Here is an 18783-nt window from a genome sequence, read left to right as displayed (position 1 = left end):
CATCGGTTCTGGCACCGCAGTTCACAGCGGCCATGCCCAGACACGGCGTACAGCACCACATCCCGACCCAGGGTCCACCCCTCCACGCCCGCGCTCGGCGGCTTCCCCCGGACAAGCTCCGACTGGCGAAGGAGGAGTTCCAGAGGATGGAGGAATTGGGGATCATCCGGCGGTCCGACAGCCCATGGGCCCCCCCCTGCACATGGTGCCCAAAGCGACGGGAGGCTGGAGACTGTGCGGCGACTACCGCAGGCTGAACGAGGCTACCACACCGGACCGCTACCCTGTGCCGCACATTCAGGACTTTGCTGCAAACCTGCACGGCGCACGGATCTTCTCCAAGGTAGACCTCGTCCGAGGGTACCATCAAATCCCGATGCATCCTGACGACGTCCCCAAAACGGCTCTCATCACCCCGTTTGGCCTTTTCGAGTTCCTCCGCATGCCGTTCGGCCTGAAGAATGCCACACAGACGTTCCAGCGGTTAATGGACGCGGTTGGAAGGGACCTGGACTTCGCATATATCTATTTGGACGACATCCTCATAGCCAGCAGCAGTCGTCAGGAGCATCTGTCCCACCTCCGTCAACTCTGTGCGCGACTGAGTGAATACGGTCTAACAATCAACCCCGCCAAATGCCAGTTCGGACTCGATACCATTGACTTCCTGGGCCACAGGATTACTAAAGATGGGGTAACCCCTCTGCCCACTAAGGTAGATGCGGTCCGCCACTTCCCCCGACCAACCACGATCAAAGGCCTTCAGGAATTCGTAGGTATGGTCAATTTCTACCACCGCTTCCTCCCTTCAGCTGCCCAGATCATGCGCCCCCTGTTCGCCCTGATGTCGGGTCCGAGCAAGGACATTACCTGGGACGAGGAGTCCGCCGCCGCTTTCGTTCAAACGAAGGAAGCTTTGGCGAACGCCGCAATGCTAGTACATCCCAGAATGGACGCCCCTACCGCCCTCACAGTGGACGCATCTAACACGGCAGTCGGTGGGGTGCTGGAGCAACTCATCGCAGGTCGCTGGCAACCCCTGGCGTTTTTCAGCAAACACCTGCGACCACCCGAGCTCAAATACAGTGCTTTCGACCGGGAACTGTTGGCGCTCTACCTGGCAGTCCGGCATTTCAGGTACTTCCTAGAAGGTCGGCCCTTCACCGCGTTCACGGACCACAAACCGCTTACCTTTGCGTTTACAAAAGCGTCCGACCCCTGGTCGTCCCGCCAGCAACGCCACCTGTCCTACATCTCTGAATACACGACGGATGTCCGGCACGTCTCGGGTAAGGACAATGTCGTGGCTGATGAGCTCTCTCGCCCTACCGTTCATGCCCTTTCTCAAGGGGTAGACTTTGAGGCACTGGCAGAGGCACAGCAGGCAGATGAGGAGATACCGAGTTACAGAACCGCAGTCTCCGGTTTGCAGCTCCAGCACCTCCCTGTAGGCCTGGGTGAGAGGACCCTACTCTGTGACGTCGCCACCGGCCAGCCCCGTCCCGTCGTCCCGACAACCTGGCGGCGCCGTGTTTTCGACTCCATTCATAACTTGGCGCATCCCTCCATCCGGATGACTGTCCGGATGGTTTCCAGCAGGTTTGTTTGGCACGGACTCCGCAAACAGGTCAGTGAATGGGCCAAAACGTGCATGCACTGCCAGACGGCCAAGGTGCAGCGGCGCACCAAAGCCCCACCGCAGCAGTTCCATCCCGCCCACCGGCGTTTCGACCACATTCATGTGGATATCGTGGGCCCCCTGCCAGTGTCGCGCGGAGCGTGTCACCTCCTGACTATCGTGGACCGGTTCACAAGATGGCCAGAGGCGGTCCCGCTCACCGACACCACCTCTGAATCTTGCGCCCGAGCCCTGATCACCACCTGGATATCTCGCTTTGGTGTACCGGCCCACATTACCTCCGACAGAGGCGCCCAGTTCACCTCCAGCCTGTGGTCAGCTATGGCCAGCCTTTTGGGGACTCAGCTGCACCACACAACTGCACCACCCACAGTCGAACGGGCTAGTGGAGCGTTTCCACCGTCACCTGAAGTCGGCCCTCATGGCCCGCCTGCGAGGAGCCAACTGGGCGGACGAGCTTCCCTGGGTCCTACTCGGCATCCGCACTGCGCCCAAGGACGACCTGCATGTCTCGTCGGCCGAGTTGGTGTACGGCGCGCCCCTGGTCGTCCCCGGGGAGTTCCTACCAGCCCCACGGGGGCAAGAGGAAGATCCCGCAGCAGTCCTGGGCAGACTACGCGAGAAGCTTGGTAACCTGGCCCCCATACCCACTTCACAGCACGGGCGGAACCCGACCTGTGTACCCAAAGACCTGCAGAACTGTAAGTTTGTGTTTGTACGAAGGGGCGGGCATCGGCCATCGCTGCAGCGGCCATACAAGGGGCCGTTTATGGTGCTCCGGAACAACGGGTCCACGTTCGTGCTGGACGTTGGGGGGGAAAGAGGAGGTTTTCACGGTGGACCGACTCAACCCGGCCCATGTGGACCTGGCGCAACCGGTCGAGTTTCCGGCACCTCGGCGCAGAGGCCGACCTCCCAAGCAGGTTCCGGCCCAGACTGTGGACATTGGGGGGTGTATCGCCGGTTCGGGGGGGGGGGGGGGTTATGTGGCGACCCATTTCCTGGCACATCCGAACCGGCTCACAATTAGCCAGCTTTCCAGCTAAGGGAGATAGCCTACGAGGGTTTGCGAGCACAGAGCTTTGGAGCCTCTGCGCCACGGGGGGCAGGTTGAGGGAGGCTTAAAAGTGAGGCTGAGGATTTGGAATAAAGTTTTTCCTTCGACTGCAGTTACCGACTCCGTGTCGTAATTTTAGCGCTGCATGTAGCACACCGCTACATCAGGATGCTGTACATTAACTATAGCTCAGCATTTAACACCATCATTCCTACAGTCTTGATCAAAAAGCTACAGAACCTGAGCCACTGTACCTCCCTCTGCAACTGGATCATTGACTTCCTAACCAGAAGACTGCTATCTATGTGCATTGAAATAACATCTCGACCTCACTGACAATCAACACTGGTGCACCACAGGGATGTATGCTTAGCCCACTGTCCTACTCTCTCTACACTAGTGATGTGTGGCTAGGCAAAGCTCAAATGACATCTCTAAATTTGCAGGTGATATTGCCATTGTTGGCAGAATTTCAGATGGTGATGAAAGGACGTGCAGGAGTAAGATATATCAGCTAGCTGAGTGGTGCTGCAGCAACAACAGACTGGCACTCAACATCAACAAGACCAGAGAGCTGATTGTGGACTTCAGGAAGGTTAAGATGAGGGAACAACAAGCCAGTCCTCATAGAGGGATCAGAAGTGGAGAGAGTGAGCAGCTTCAAGTTCGTGGGTGTCAATATCTGAGGATATAACATATTGGTGCAACTATAAAGAAAGCAAGACAGCGGCTATACTTCATTTGGAGTTTGAGGAGATTTGGTTGTCAACTAAAACACTTGAAAACTTCTACAAATGTACCGTGGAGAGCATTCTGACTGGTGACATCACCGTCTGGTATAGGAAGGCTACTGCACAAGATCAAAATAAATTGCGGAAACTTTTCTTTTAAAGTACTGGCCTTTTTAGTATCCAAGACATTTTCAAGGAGCAGTGCTTTAGGAAGGTGGTTTCCATCATTAAGGACCCCCACCACCCAGGACATGCCCTGCTCACACTCTTACCATCCGGAGGGAGGTACAGAAGCCTGAAGGCACAAACTCAGTGATTCAGGAACAACTTCTTCCCCTCTGCCATCCAATTTCTAAATGAACATTGAACTCATGAACACTGCCTCAGTACTTTAGTATTTGGATTTTTTTGCACTATTTATTTTAACTTAACTATTTAATAGACATATATATATATATATATATATATATATATATATATACTTAATGCAACTCGGTTTACTTCTCTGTACTTATTTATCATGTGTTCATTGCACTGTTTCCGTAGCATTAACTAAATTCACAACATATGCCGGAGATTGAATCTGATTCTGATTCTGAGGTTTACATCCGGATGTTCAAGTAGTGAGGTAATGTGGGCTTGGGTGAGCATTACTTTTCTGTCTGCCCTGGGCTCATGGATCCATTTGACAGGGTCCTCAGCATCTATAGTTGGAGACACGGGTTTGAAGGGAAGTAGGATTGCAGATCATCCCGCATCAGGCATACTGAGAGGGAACTAAATCAAGTAAACTCCAAGGGAAAAAGATTTCTGGATCCCTTTATTAAATGTTGCTGCCCAGATCCCTAAATACAATTGTCCCTCGGTATCCGCGGGGTATTGGTTCCAGGACCCCCCGCGGATACCAAACTCTGTGGATGCTCAAGTCCCTTATATAAAATGGTGTAGTATTTGCACCTAACCTATGCACATACTCCCGTGTACTTTAAGTCATCTCTAGTTTACTTATAATACCTAAAACAATGTAAATGCTATGTAAATAGTTGTTATACTGTATTTAAAAACGCAAACATGAGGAAATCTGCAGATGCTGGAAATTCAAGCAACACACACACAAAATGCTGGTGGAACACAGCAGGACAGGCAGCATCTATACGGAGAAGTACAGTCGATGTTTTGGGCCTCGGGCTGATACGTTTACTGTACTTCTTCTTATAGATGCTGCCTGGCCTGCTGTGTTCCACTAGCATTTTGTGTGTGTTGTTGTTATACTGTATTGTTCAGGGAATAATGACAAGAAAAAAAAAGTCTGTACATGTTCAGTACAGACGGAACCATCGTAGTTCTCTGGGAATGCCGATGCTGCCTCGGCATCAGCCGATCCCGATTCTCCCATGATCTCTAAGTTCTTGAGGCTATAGCACTTTACATAGCTAGCCAGCCATCCCTTACTAGCCTTAAACTCCTTCCTCTCGCTCACAACACAAGTAGCGAACGAACGAGACGCGAGGTGAACAATGCTCCAACAACGAGTGCTGGAGAGAGTCTGAGGATCTGTGAAATGGTGGGAGGCTACAGCAGCGTATGCCTACACATCACTTCAGTCGTGTGGATTCAGCGTAGTGCTTGGTGCGCAGCAAATTCAAGTTTTGCTTTTTGGAACTTTCTGGAACTTTTTTTTCCGAATATTTTCAATCTGAGGTTGATTGAATCTGCGGATACAGAGGGCCGACTGTACTTGTGAAAGTAGCAACTTGTGTGAATATTAGTTAGGGAATACTTTTCTCCTAAAGGTAATGCCAAGGTATTACTGCTGGAACTAGTCTGTACAAAGATGTTAGGGCTATGTTAAGGTAGATAATCATTTTTGATGTTATGAGTAGCAGCATGAATGACTGACTTACAGTGAAATTCATATTCTTCAATTGAATGTATATTCAATCATTTTAGGTTGAACTCGGCTCAGTAGAATGCTTATCTATCATGCATCCAAGATTGCTGAATTGAATATATTCAACGAGGGGTCTTGTCATTATCCTTGGGTCAGGCCATTATTTCTCATGATTCCATTTAGATTGATAGGTAAAGTTGTCAGCGTTCTATTTGTCTCCCATTTCTCATTACCTTGAGAAGACATAGTGGCTTTCACTTAAACTACCACATTGTTTACAGAAAGGCTTCCATAGTACTGTAAATCAGGAATTCTTGCTCACTGTGTACAAATGAACACATTCATCCGTTTAAATCAGGATGACGTGTAGCTTTGGAGGGGAATCTGGAAGTAATGCTACATTTCATGTTTTAATTGATGGAGTAAGGTAAAAATAACTTCCTGATTTTGTAAGGAGTCACGAGGGCTACCTTTCAGAATGATTGAAGATGTTAAAATTGAAAAGGCACTCAGGAGCAAACTTGAAGTGTTTGTTAATAGATTTTGTAATATCGTGATACCTGGCTTTGAGGTGTTAAAGAAATTCTGGCAGTTGGTGTGAGAGGTAACAAGCTGATGTTCCAAATGGAAGTTTTAAAAATGAATCTCATGCTTATTGAAGTCTGGTTAATGCCCTCCGTTAACTCCTGGCTAATGAAGAACGGGCTTCTGGTTTAAGATGGCCCTGGTGATGCCCAGTAACTACTTACCAGTGGCAAAATAAAAAATGAAGGAAACTCAAACATCTTATTAATAACACTTTATTACTATTGATCATTGCTGACAATGGGGAGGCATGCAGAGGCGAGGCATGACGGATGTATGCGGAGGCAGGAGCAAATAAAGCCCCTATGTCTGATTGACTTAACCCCCAGCCTAATTGGAAGGGACATGTGCCAGCAGTGTTCAGGCCCTAGAGCTGTCCAAAAGTGCGGAACAGCCCAATGTTTGGGTGATTTAAGCACCAGACTAGATTGAAAAGGTCAGGGTGTTGGACCAGAGGCAAACAAGGATCAGAGAAGAGTACAGCACAGGAACAGGCCATTCAGGCCACAATGTTGTACCAAACTGGCTAAAAGCAAATCAAGAACACCCAAACACTAATCCCTCCTACTTATACAATGTCCATATCTCTCCATCTTCCTTACATCCATGTGCCTATCCAAACATCTCTTAAAGCCTCTAATATATTTACCTCTACCACTATCCCAGGCAGTGCATTCCAGGCAGCCACCTCTCTGAGTAAAATATTTACTCCTCACATCTTCCTTGAAACAACTCCCCTCTCACCTTCAATGCATGCCTTCTGGTGTTCGTAGGCCTCCGTTAGTCTCAATAGACCATGGATTTGTGCCTTGGAAAGTTACCTTGCCTGGCGAGGTGTTTTTTTAATGGAAGACCGGCAGTTGCCCAAGCTGCAAGTCTCCCCTCTCCATGCCACCGATGTTGTCCAAGGGAAGCACATTAGGACCCATGCAGCTTGGCACTGGTGTTGTCGTAGAGCAATGTGTGGTTAAGTGGCTTGCTCAATGACACACATGCAGTCTCAGTTGAGGCTCGAACTAGTGACCTTCAGATCACTAGACGAACGCCTTAACCACTTGGCCATGACTTTGGACATTTTGGTATTGGACATTTCAGCCCAGGAAACAGATAGTTGCTGTCTAATCTATCTATGCCTCTCATAAACTTATAAGCCATTATCAGATCTCCCCTCAGCCTCCACTGCTCCAGAGAAAACAACCCAAGTTTATCCAGCCTCTCGTGATAGTACGTGCCCTCTAAACCAGGCAGCTTCCTGGTAAACCTCTTCTGCACCCTCTCCAAAATCTCAAAATCCTTCCTATGGTGGGGCGACCAGAACTGTATGCAATACTCCAGATGTGGCCTGACCAATGTTTTATAAAGTTGCAACGTAACCTCTTGAATTTTGAACTCAATGTCTCAACTCGTAAAAGCAAGCATTCCATAAACCTTGTTGACCTGTGTAGCCACTTTTAAGGAGCTGTGAACTTGGATCACAAGAGCCCTCTGCTCAGCACTGCTGTTCAGGAAAGTGCCCTTCACGGAATACTGTCGCGTTGTATTTGACCTACCCATCACTGTTATCCGGGTGAAACTCCCATCTGCCATTGCTCTGTCCATATCTGCAACTGATCTATATCACACTGTATTCTTTGCCAGTCTTCTACACTGAAAGAATTTACAATAATGAACAACAATTCCATAAAAGGGAATCAGATCTTTCCCCACTGACAATTGCACCAAACACTTAGCATGGAACTTATACAGTTTTAAAATTCAATTATATTGCACACGAGTTTGATGTTGAGTTGGATCAGGAGCGCTTACATTGTTCTATGTCTAGTTATTAATGAGATTCTTTGGTTGAATCTGAGCTGCTTGTAGCAGATAAATTCATGCATTTGTATACGCAGTGAACTTAATGAACATGAATTGATCTGTTCTTTCAGGCTACGTGTTACACTTAATAAGTTTTCTTTACTGCATTCATAACATTCTATACCACTATAATAAGAAGTAATATAGTGATAAAATATGTTTAATCTTTGATTTAACGGGTAGGAAAGTACACTTCAGAGTACACTGATTAACTTGAATCAATGATGGCACAAATCTTTGAATGAGGCACAGAGGCATAAATGTGCAAGTGTCCTGTCAACACACACAAAATGCTGGAAGAACTCAGCAGGCCAGGCAGCATCTAGGAAAAGAGTGCAATTGATTCTTTGGCCTGAAATGTCGACTGTACTCTTTTCCATAGATGCTGCCTGGCCTGCTGAGTTCCTCCACATTCGGATTTCCAGCATCTGTAGGCTTTCTCTTGTTTGTGCCATTGTCCTGTGGTAGGTTTGCTTCCTGATAATTAGGCAGCAAAGATCGCAATGCAAAATACAGTGCTCTGCTGACCAAAAGGGAACTGGGTAAGAGAACAGCTCAACTGCTATCTAATTCGGGTGGCAGAGTGGAGATACGTTTCTACCGAAGGAGGTGTAAGGCACTCCTCCCCTGCAGTAATCTGCAGGTCACCCTTGGGCAAGGTGTAGCACCTACTTAGCCACCCACTCAGGGTCATGTAAAGTCATGGGTGCAGATGGTGGATGGTCATATGAACAGCTTATCACAGGTCCTGGTTATGTGACCACTGTTGCCAGGTAGACAATCTCTGAAGCGTACAGATAGTGTCTCCTTGTATTTGACCTACCCAGGCTGGGTCATCGTCTTGTAAGACAATGCCCAGAAGAAGGCAATGGAAAATTACTTCTGTAGAGAAGTTTTACAAGAACAATCATGGTCCGGAAAGACAACGATCACCCATTGTCTTTTCAATCATTGTGACTCATATGACATGGTACATATTGAACCAACAAATATCTGAAGGATAAAATATTTCCATGGTAATCTCCTTCCATTGTAGTAGTCTTGTGTAGTGCAGGCTATTTACATGAACAAATTCAGATGTCTAGTCTGGATGAATTTAATATTCTGGAAAGTACCTCGAGAATAAGCAAACATTTTCACCAATACATTTTCAGTCTGAGTGTACATATTTGAACTTGCAAGACTGTTCCTTCCAATGGTAGACATCTTTAAGCACAATGAGTGTACTCCGTATATGTTCATGCCTCTATTTTGTAAAGGTCAGCACATCATCTTGGGCCAAAGGGCCTGTACTGTGCTGTAATGTTCTATTTTGAAAGGAATTATATCACCAGATGATCAGATTTCTGTACTTTGTACTCATTCAAGGCAAATCAGGTGAAGATGCTACTATTGCTCTGTAAGGATTGTGGTCACATAATATATGTGGTGTTAGTTTTCAGTTGCATTGAACGTACAGCTCTTTCAGAGGCATAATATTTAATCACAGAGGGTCATTTTGAGTCTAATTCCTATTTGAAGAGCCAAGCAGAAATGAAAAAAAAATTGTAATTGAGCGAAGGTGGAAATTCTGACCCCAATATTCCCTTCCAATAGAGTTTTACTTTCCCCTGCAATGTAACTTACTTTGATGCAGTTGATTTTTTTCCCCTTTTATTAATATTTAATTTACCAGGCAGCTCTGTTATATCTGATGCCCATCTGAGATATTGTTTCATGCTTTGTTACAGAGATTGCAGAATGAGTTGCCCCTGACTCCAGAGCAACTGGAAGATGTCTTTGACAGCTTGGACCAGGATAAGAACGGCTACTTAACACCAGTAGAATTCAGCATGGGCCTTGGTATGTACAATACATAAACATTTGCAATGGACTTTATTGACAATAATGTGGTAGGACAGGGGTTTGCAACAGTGGTGATAAGATCAATATATGTGTTGGGAGGGTAAACGCACCAAATTGTTCATGTTGATATTTGGAAGTGTGGAAGAGAGGGTGGGAGCACTGAGGTCCTTGAGGAAACCTTCTTGCTCTCTCCCTCATCTTTTACTCTGTTATAAATTGCTGAAGATGATTTTATGAATTGCACCAAGCGCAAGTGCCCATAAATCAAAAGACTGAGGTATAATGTCAGAATCTTTTGTAGTAAATTCACCCTAGGGCACACTGCTAACGCTCAATGACAAAAGGTCACTAGTTTAAAATGATCATCAAGACTGTAAGGTATGGATTGAAAGAATTTTCTTTGCGTTGCGCTTTTTTTTGGCAGCAGACATAATTTGAGATAAGTGCCCCTTCTTCTGAGAAAGTCTTGGGGAAAAATTTGAATTGGTGAATGACACAAGACTAAGGGGTGACACCAGTGAGTTGGGCCCTCTTTAAATTCCTGTATAATACAAGGGCCCATAGCTCAGCTGAAACATCATAATTTATTGTAATAAAGTTCAGTGAATTTAGAGGCAGAAAGAGATTAAATGAATAGCAGCCATCTGTACCTTTGTTTCTGATACTTAAAGCAAACCCACTCTCTAAATGAAAGCAACTGTAGTATATGCAGAAGAGCTGAATTCCAAATCAATTCTCCTTTTAATTGGAAATATCTCTTCAACTCCCACATGGTTATACTTAAAGATTTTGTTTTGAAATTGTGGGTGTACTTTGAATAGAACCTTTTGCCCAATGACGACCCTGCTTTTGCCCGAAGCTACTGGCAATACTGACAGCTCTGAATTACTTTTTTCTCTTTTTATCTCTCTAATTCCATTCAGAATGGATACAAACCTAATTAGTTGCGAATTAAGTACACATGTTAAACTCTCAATAGTCTTCTCCTTATCTCCTTGTTTGCATGTTTTGAAATAAGTGAAGAAGCCAGTGATGCATTCAAGTTGAGAGGGGAAAGAATCCTAAGATTTTACTGTTTTGAAAAATATCTGGGCGCTTGCAGTGCTCGACTGAAAGCTTGATGACAAGCCCACTGCAGCTAATTAGTAGAAAAGGGTAGGCTGCTGTCGAGAGGTGAATGCACAGTGATTAAATATGACAAGTATTATAATTAAAAATTACTGATGGAATTGCAGACCCGCATAAGTAGAAGCAGGAATGGACCATCCAGTCCATGTGCCTGTTCTGCTGTGCATTAAGATCATGGCTGATCTTTCATCTCAGTGTCACCTTCCTGCGGGAACGCCATATTCTTTTTCTTAATATCCAGTAATCTGTTGATCTTTTGAATAAACGGAACCTTCACTGCTCTATTGGGCAAGAATTGCAAAGATGCTCTACCCTACGAGTTCACATTTCCACATTTTGATCCTGAATTGCCAGCCCCTTACTTTGGGACTTTGATCCATGATTCCAGAACACCCAAGCCACGGTAAAAAAAATGATCTCTGCATCTACTCTTCAAATGCAGAGACAGTTCTGTGTGCTTTAATGAGACTATCTCTCATTCTAATTTGGAAGTATGCTCATTCACCTTATTCTCTTAAAGGACAAACCCAACAACCCAGGAATCAATTTGAAAAACCATCACAGCTCCACCTCCCTCTCTCCCCTTCACCCTCTACCAAATCCCACTCTCCCCTCTTCTTTCTCCCCTCTGCCTTTCCTACAATTACAGTATATCCTTCCTCGGGGTAGGAGACCAGACCACAATATTCTAGATGTCATCTCACCAAAGCCCTATAGAAATGAGTCCCCTTCCAGCATTACTTCAGGACATATATGCAAGGGCAGTGGAACTTAGCTCATCATCTCACTACCATGTGTGCCTGTAAGTTACAGGAAGAATAAACCAATGGAATGAAATAGGTCTGAGGACAATGGTTGGAGAATTGGACTCGTGAGAGTTGCTCCACCTGTGCAAACTTAACAAGTTTTATATTTTCGCAGATTTCTTCCCTGTTTTTGCTGATTAGGTCAACTTGCATGCTTTTGATACTTACTGGAGGGTGCATAGGTAAAACCCAAGCTGCATAGTGTGCAGATTTTGATTTTCTTCTCACCCCTCTCTATCAATCTTCATAGGGACAGCAATATGGTTAAAGTGTTCTTGCCTTGATTACTCTGTGGTCTCCTTTCATCACCCTTATTCTGAGTGTTTTTGGTTGCAATTTTCATCTAATTACCTGCTGTGTGACTCACTTTCCCTTTGTCATCTTTGCTTTCCTCCACTGAAGCACTATTCTTCACCTGCTGTCACTGACAGTGAGGTGATTGAGATTGGTAGTCCCTTTTCCTAGTAGCAGTCATGGATATAGCCCAGGTACAGCCCTCCCAACCACTGAGCACTTCTACATGGAATGACATAGCAGGAAAGCAGCATCAGGGACCCCCACCGCACAGGACATGCTCTCTCCTCACCACCACCATCAGGAAGAAGGTACAGGAGCTTCAGGGCTCACACCACCAGGTTCAGGAACAGTTATTACCCCTGAAACATCAGGCTCTTGAGCCAAAGGGGATAACTTCTCTTGTCTTATCAATAAAATGTTCCCACAGCCAATGGACTCACTTTCAAGGATTCTTCATCTCGTGCTCTCAAAGCTATTTATTTATTTGTTTGTTTGTTTATTACCATTGTGGTTGAATGCCCGAGTTGGGTGGACTTTCATTGGTTCATTTAGCTTTTACTATATAGATATGTTGAGTATGTCCACAGGAAAATGAATCTCAGGGTTGTATATGATGACATATGTGTTCAAAGTTCATTTGTTATCAGAGTAGTTATCCATATACAACTCTAGTATTCATCTTCTCAAGATAACCACGAAGCAAAGAAGGAACATGAAAGTCATTCAGAGCGAAATATCAAACCTACCCCTTGCACAAAAAAGAATGGCATCCTGATTATCAACCCCCAAACCCCCCTTACCCTGCACAAAACAGAAAACTTCGACCCCAAATCCCCAGCCCCACACAAAATGGAACAAGAACATCGACCCCCCCCCCCAAAACTCCCTCCCCTCACACAACAAAATGGAAAGAAATGGGTGAAATACACAGAATACAAAAACCTTAAGTCTGAGGAATTCCACAGTCCATAAACAGAATAGTCCAATTCATAACGCAGGACCACGGTGACATCTTCACTAATCAACAAAAGGAGAGAGACCACGTGAGTTCAGAGGCCTACAGCAATAGTCTGCTCACAGTCTCCTTCTCGGCAGCAATCAGAAGGAAGGCTGAACTCTCGATTGCCCTCAGCAATCACCTTTGTACTACGATAATAATAACTTTTGCTTTCCTTTATTTCAGTTCAGCATCTAGCAGCTTAGCTCTCTAGCACTTCCATTCTTAAGTTATGAATTTAATCTTTTTTAAATTTTGGGCATCAAACATTTAAGAATCAACTGCAATACTGTGAAGCCAGAATCACAAATAATGCAGATAAAGTGCAGATGGTAGATTTCCCCAGTGGATAGGTTTTTAACAACAATCCAGTAATCTTATGACAATTAACAAGACTAATTTATCTTCTTTTAAGAACTGCAGAATATGAACTGAATTTAAATTCCACAGGTGCCATTGGTGTGATCTGAACATTGGGGTCTCATTTCTGAATCTGGAAACTCATCACTTCACTGCTATGCTGCCAGCTTCTCTGCTGCTCATTCCTTCTCTTTCTACACTAGCTAGAAAGGCCTGCAGTTTCATTGCTTGTCTGAACTTTGGTCTTGCCTTGTCATACTCAAGATTTTGTTAGATCGGTAATTTAAGTGTCCCTTGAATATTCAGGGCAATTCATTGGCATCAAAGTGCTGCCAACAACAGAGAGACTGGAAAACTCAAAGCACGATGAAACCTTTGAATCTGGCTGGTCGGACGAGCTGGATATTGTTACAGACGTGGAAGAGAAGCAGTTTTGTTTCATGATGGAGCAGCTTGGAGCTTCACAGATCTTTGAGGAGTAAGTACTTTACAAATCTGGTACTACAGTTCATTTTATTTCTCAAATCTAATAATATTTTGAGTCAAAATTTGAACAAGCTTTAATATTAGAGAGAAAATGAAAGATATTAAAACCTGATTAGTCATAGTTCAAATAGTACAGAAATTCAATGAAAGTACAGTTAAGATAACAGAGAAGATGTAGAGAGTTGATGCTAAAGAAATTGTTATTTGAATAAAGAAAGGAACTTTCAACCTTCTGGCTCTGGAAGAATGACTGTTATTTTACTCAAAGTAATTAGTATTTATTCAAGGCTTCTACAAATTCAGGTCCATAAGTGATCAGTTTATATAGTGCGTATCATACAGTTTTGTGGTTGAAAAGGAATAAGTAGCTGGCATTAAACGATGATTCAACTTGAGAATCTGCAACTGAAAATCGAAATGAATCATCACAGAAACACTCAGGTAGTTCATTTGATACTAACCTGAGAGAGCACATCTGTCTCTTAAATAAAAATAAAAAGCACATATTGCAAAAGATAAGGTGATGTTCTTAATTGATTTGGTCTCTTAAACACAAGTAATCAATGAATGAAACTGCATTGACGTGCTACAGTGGCTACATATATATATCCAGAATTTACAACACTGACACTAATTGTATTAATTTCTTCAATATGATATCATTAATAAACATACTGGTTAACTTTAGGAAATTTTCTTTTAACTTCTGCTTTTTCCCCTCCACTTCAGTCAAAGTGAGGTAAGGGAGTTATGGGCCAGGCTCCACAGAGGGAAGCCTGAGCTGCTGGCCAACTTTGAGCAGTTCTTAGCCAACCTTACGACACACATCCAGGAGATACAGCAGGAGAAGGAAATCATGGAACAAGCAATGAAACGGTAACCATTTGTCACAAATTAGTAAATGTGTACTGATTTAGATGTAAAATTTGAGGAAATGTATTTTGATTGCCTGCTGTTTCTCTTTCTGACTGAACCTGAACACCATCCAGCAATCCTCATTATGTGTGCCATGTGAAGGGAGGATTAATGCTGTTTAGTTCCATTACTGATTATCCAATACTCACTGGAAAGGTTGCTGTTCCTTTTCGTGCATCACATCAGACAGCTTTTAAGCATTTGTCTGTTTTTTTACGAGGTTGAGTTAAGCTTGATGCTTAACTCAGCTTAGATGGAAAGCGTGCAAGGGCTGGCTGGATTCAAACTCAAGACCATTCACCTCAAAGTCCAGTGCTAATGTACTATGCCACCGGCGGGCTACTATCAAACTTGACATGTGAAAAAACGGGTTTTTACTCATTATAATCCTTGAACTTCAGGAAGAAAGCAGTAACAAAGATGTCAGGAACTTGAAAGACCTCAAAAGCTTTTCACTATTTTTTTGTGCCTTACCCATATCAAGTAAGCAGCATATTTCCTTTTTTCCTCACCAATTATTCCTGTTTAACAGAAAGAGCATGTTATTCCAAGGTAAGTCATTTGCTGAATTCCCTTTCATTGCAGAAGGCAAAGTTTTGGAGCTGTTGTCTGAAGGCTCTTCCCTTTCTTTAACTACAGGAAGGAGTACGAGCATGATAGAGAGGTACGCTGCCTGTACGAGGAAATGGAGCAGCAGATTAAGAGAGAGAAAGAGAAGTTAATAAATCAGGTAACTCCTTGATTCTAGTTTCAGGATATTTGGGGTTGATCCAAATATTTCCCATATTAGTACCCTCCAACCTTAATGGTATGAATATTGATTTCTCCTTTCAGTAACCAAATTTCCTCCTTCCCACCTTCCCATATTCCCCACTCTGACCTTTTACTTCTTCTACCCTGCCTATTACTAACCCCACGGTCCTCTCTTCCCTCCCTTTCTCCTGTGGTCCACTCTCTTCTCTTATCAGTTTCTTTCTTCTCCAGCCCTTGACTCTTCCCACCCAGCTGGCTTCACCTAATGCCTTCCAGCTAACCTCACTCTCCTCCCCCCATCTTTTTATTCTGGCATTTCCCTACTTCCTTCTCAGTCCTGAAGGAGGATTGTGGCCTGAAACATTGACTGTTTATTTATTTCCATAGACGCTGCCTGACTGTTGTGATGGAAAATAACTGGTTCTTTGAGTCTCAACAGTAGAGGCCTGGACACACACAGTTTTAATAATAAGGAATTTATTTACAAAGGGAAGTCAGGTCAACACAAGCAACTACAATACACAGGAAGCGGTGTGGGGACAGGGTACAGTTACACAGACAAAGAACAAGGGAAAAGCACTACAACAGCTATCTCCCTTGACCTTGGATAGCTGCGGCTCCCTTACCAGGACAAACGATAGACCTTCCTAAACATAAATCAATGCACTTACCTTCAATGAGGTGGTCTGTAAGAGAGAGTGAGCCAGGCACATCTCACCTTTTATAACATGGGGCTGGGTGCGATAATCCAATTAAGGTGACCAATAATTTAGGTGTGCATTGATTAGTTGGGAGGGACCAAATGTTGATCGGCATGTGGTGTGTCCTCCGACCAGCCAGGTGGCAGTGCATCTGTCACGTGGCCGGTATCTCTGGATACACTCCACCCCTCAGACGACGCACCACATAGCCAACACACATAAGAGGGTGAAACAATATCACATACCAGAAATAACCATTTTTAAGCAGCTAAGTAAAAGCAGAGACACTCTTAATCAGCTGGCATGCGCAACATAGTATAGAAATGGCTATGATTACAAGAATGAGTGCGATGGACCAGTGAATGACAGTTGCCCACCACCCCCCAGGGACACAAACGGCCACCAATTGCCCCATGAGGTGTTGTGCTGGAGGAGCTGGTCCCTTGATTTTTGAATTTTAGCCACCGAGTCCCAAGTGAGTGATGTTGCTGGACTCATTGGGAATAAAGGTACAGAATTCCTTTCCAACCACTGCACACGTTCCACCATCAGCAGCGAGTTGGTAGTCCAGTGCCATTCGGTTCTGCAGGGCGACCATCCTGACAGCTGTCAGTTCTGCTGCCGTTCGGGTGAGGGCATCCTCCGTGTGTTGTAGGGCCACTGCCGTCTTGTTGGCCGGAGTCTCGAGCACACTGGTCATCTGGATCACCTCCCGGGACAGCCGGGCCGTACCATCCTCCGTGTGTTGCAGTGCCACTGCCATCTCGTTGGCCAGAGTCTCGAGCACACTGGTCATCTGGATCACCTCCCGGGACAGGCTATCATCCACAATCTCCCTGCCTCCATAATGGCCCTCTTGTCCCAGGGGCTGCTGTACGCCGGATGCTCCCCAAGGTCATTCAGGGGGTGGATGAAGGGCACCACATAAGGGGGAAAGCAGCAGCCGTACCAGCTCGTGGGGAGCCACGGGTAGGCACAGTGGCCACAGATCCAGTGGGTCCCGTTTAGGGTCCAGGGAGCACCCAGCTTAGTGGCATCGTCGGCAGAGGTCACTGGGGCACCCGGGTACCAGTTTCGCTGACAGTTGCTGTGACCAACGGAAAAGTTAGAAGTGTGCGCATTGCGGAGTCTGCACCAGCATTCGTTAGGTCTACTCAGTGGCTGTGGAATAACTCTGAGGGTGGGGACTCGGGTGGAGGTCAAATTGTAGGGAGGAAAATACCAGTTCCTGAAGCACCCACCCCATCGGGGGTCAAGGGAAGAGATGTTGTGTAGTGGGGAGGAGAGTGGTGGGGGACTGCCAGCAGGGCCCCCCCAAACAGATATGCCAAAACCAGCAGTCGCAAACAGTCTGTGTAAACAGTTCATCTCAATGTCATCCAGCGGGATCAGCATGAGTGGCATCGCATCATCAGCGTGTGCTGGGGCCCGCAAGCAGATCCAGCAGTCCGATCTGTTGGTGTTGCTGGTAAACTCGTAAGCGACCCTGAGGAAGGTGTTGGCAGCTGTCGCGGAGCCGAGCATCGCAGCGACCAGGAGGGATGACTGGAGTCGCACCATTGTCCTGTAGGGGGAGACGGGGACGGGGGGGGGGCGCGTGGGGAGAGGGTGGGGGTAGGTGTAGGAGGAAACTCATTCCCGGCTGGTTAAATGCCGGGTATGTATACAGGACAAATCAGATTTGCCCGGAATGGCAACCCAACGGGTGTCCCCTGGACCCCGCGCGCGACAACTTCTCCCTTTCTGGGGAGGCTCTGCGGCTGTCGGATCCATACTCTGCCCGAGTCCTCGGTCTCGGGGGGGGTGGGGGTGGGTTTGGTGGTTTCCCAGTCGGGAGATGGGGACCGTGCCAGGTGGCGGGCCAGTGGGGATCCCCCTTGGCTAGTGGGCCGTGTGTTTAACTGGTCAACGGCCTGCTGAAGGACACTTAGCCACCCCTGCAGCGTGCGAGAGGGTGTCAGAGTGCGAATTCTTTCCTTGAGCAGGCCGTTCATTCTTTCAATTAAGCCCGATGCCTGGGGTGGGTGGGATATATGGAACAGCCACGAGATCCCCGCCTCAGCCACCCAGGTCTGGGCTTTGGTCCCAACAAAGTGTGAGCCCTGATCGGATTGTACCTCCCATGGGACCCCATAGAGAGGAGAGGTGCTGTAATCCTCTGATGGTGCCGTTCTGGTCGGCCCTCTCACAGGGCACCGCCACCAGGACATTGGAGTATGTGCCCACCATCGTGAGGACATACTGCTTCTTATTCTGTCGCGGGAGCGGTCCAATATAGTCGATTTGCCGGACCCGACCCGCTCCCGTGCCACGACGAATGTGGCCCGGTGGCCTATCGGCCAGTCCCGTGGCTTGACTTGCTGGATGATGGGGCAGTTATCTACAGAGGTTTTACATTGATCGAGTGTCAAGGTGACACCGAATTGTTCAGCCGCGTGCCACCTTTGCGGTGTGTCCACGCAGCTAGTGCACTGGGGTCTGTGTCGGGGTGGAAGTGGTAGCAGATGATATTTGGGCAGCCTGGTCCACAGCAGCATTAAACGTTGCCTCTTCATTCTCTTTCCGGGTATGGGCACACGGTGGACAGAAATTTTCCTGTGGGTAGCCTGGTCCCAAATGAAACGTCAGTGGTGCTGTCCCCAGAGGGGACTTCTGTGTATTTCCCACCCCATGTCTTGCCACTGGGCCATCCACACTGCAATGCCGTTAGCTACTGCCCAGGGGTCAGTATAGAT

General features: G+C 46.2%; 1 protein-coding gene across 2 annotated transcripts in view; it reads left to right on the top strand.

Annotated features, from left to right (window-relative positions):
* Positions 1-18783, top strand: part of cracr2b (calcium release activated channel regulator 2B) — a 167385-nt gene that overhangs the window by 70991 nt on the left and 77611 nt on the right. For both annotated transcript variants that reach the window (XM_059975514.1, XM_059975512.1), the window contains exons 3-6: positions 9491-9602; positions 13500-13671; positions 14409-14555; positions 15234-15324. In XM_059975514.1, coding sequence (XP_059831497.1) covers positions 9491-9602; positions 13500-13671; positions 14409-14555; positions 15234-15324 — 522 coding nt within the window. The remainder of the gene's footprint in view (positions 1-9490; positions 9603-13499; positions 13672-14408; positions 14556-15233; positions 15325-18783) is intronic.

This window comes from Hypanus sabinus, chromosome 7 (genome assembly GCF_030144855.1).
Source record: "Hypanus sabinus isolate sHypSab1 chromosome 7, sHypSab1.hap1, whole genome shotgun sequence".
Classification (NCBI taxonomy): Eukaryota; Metazoa; Chordata; class Chondrichthyes; order Myliobatiformes; family Dasyatidae; genus Hypanus; species Hypanus sabinus.
This window is presented reverse-complemented; position numbering and strand designations above follow the sequence as displayed.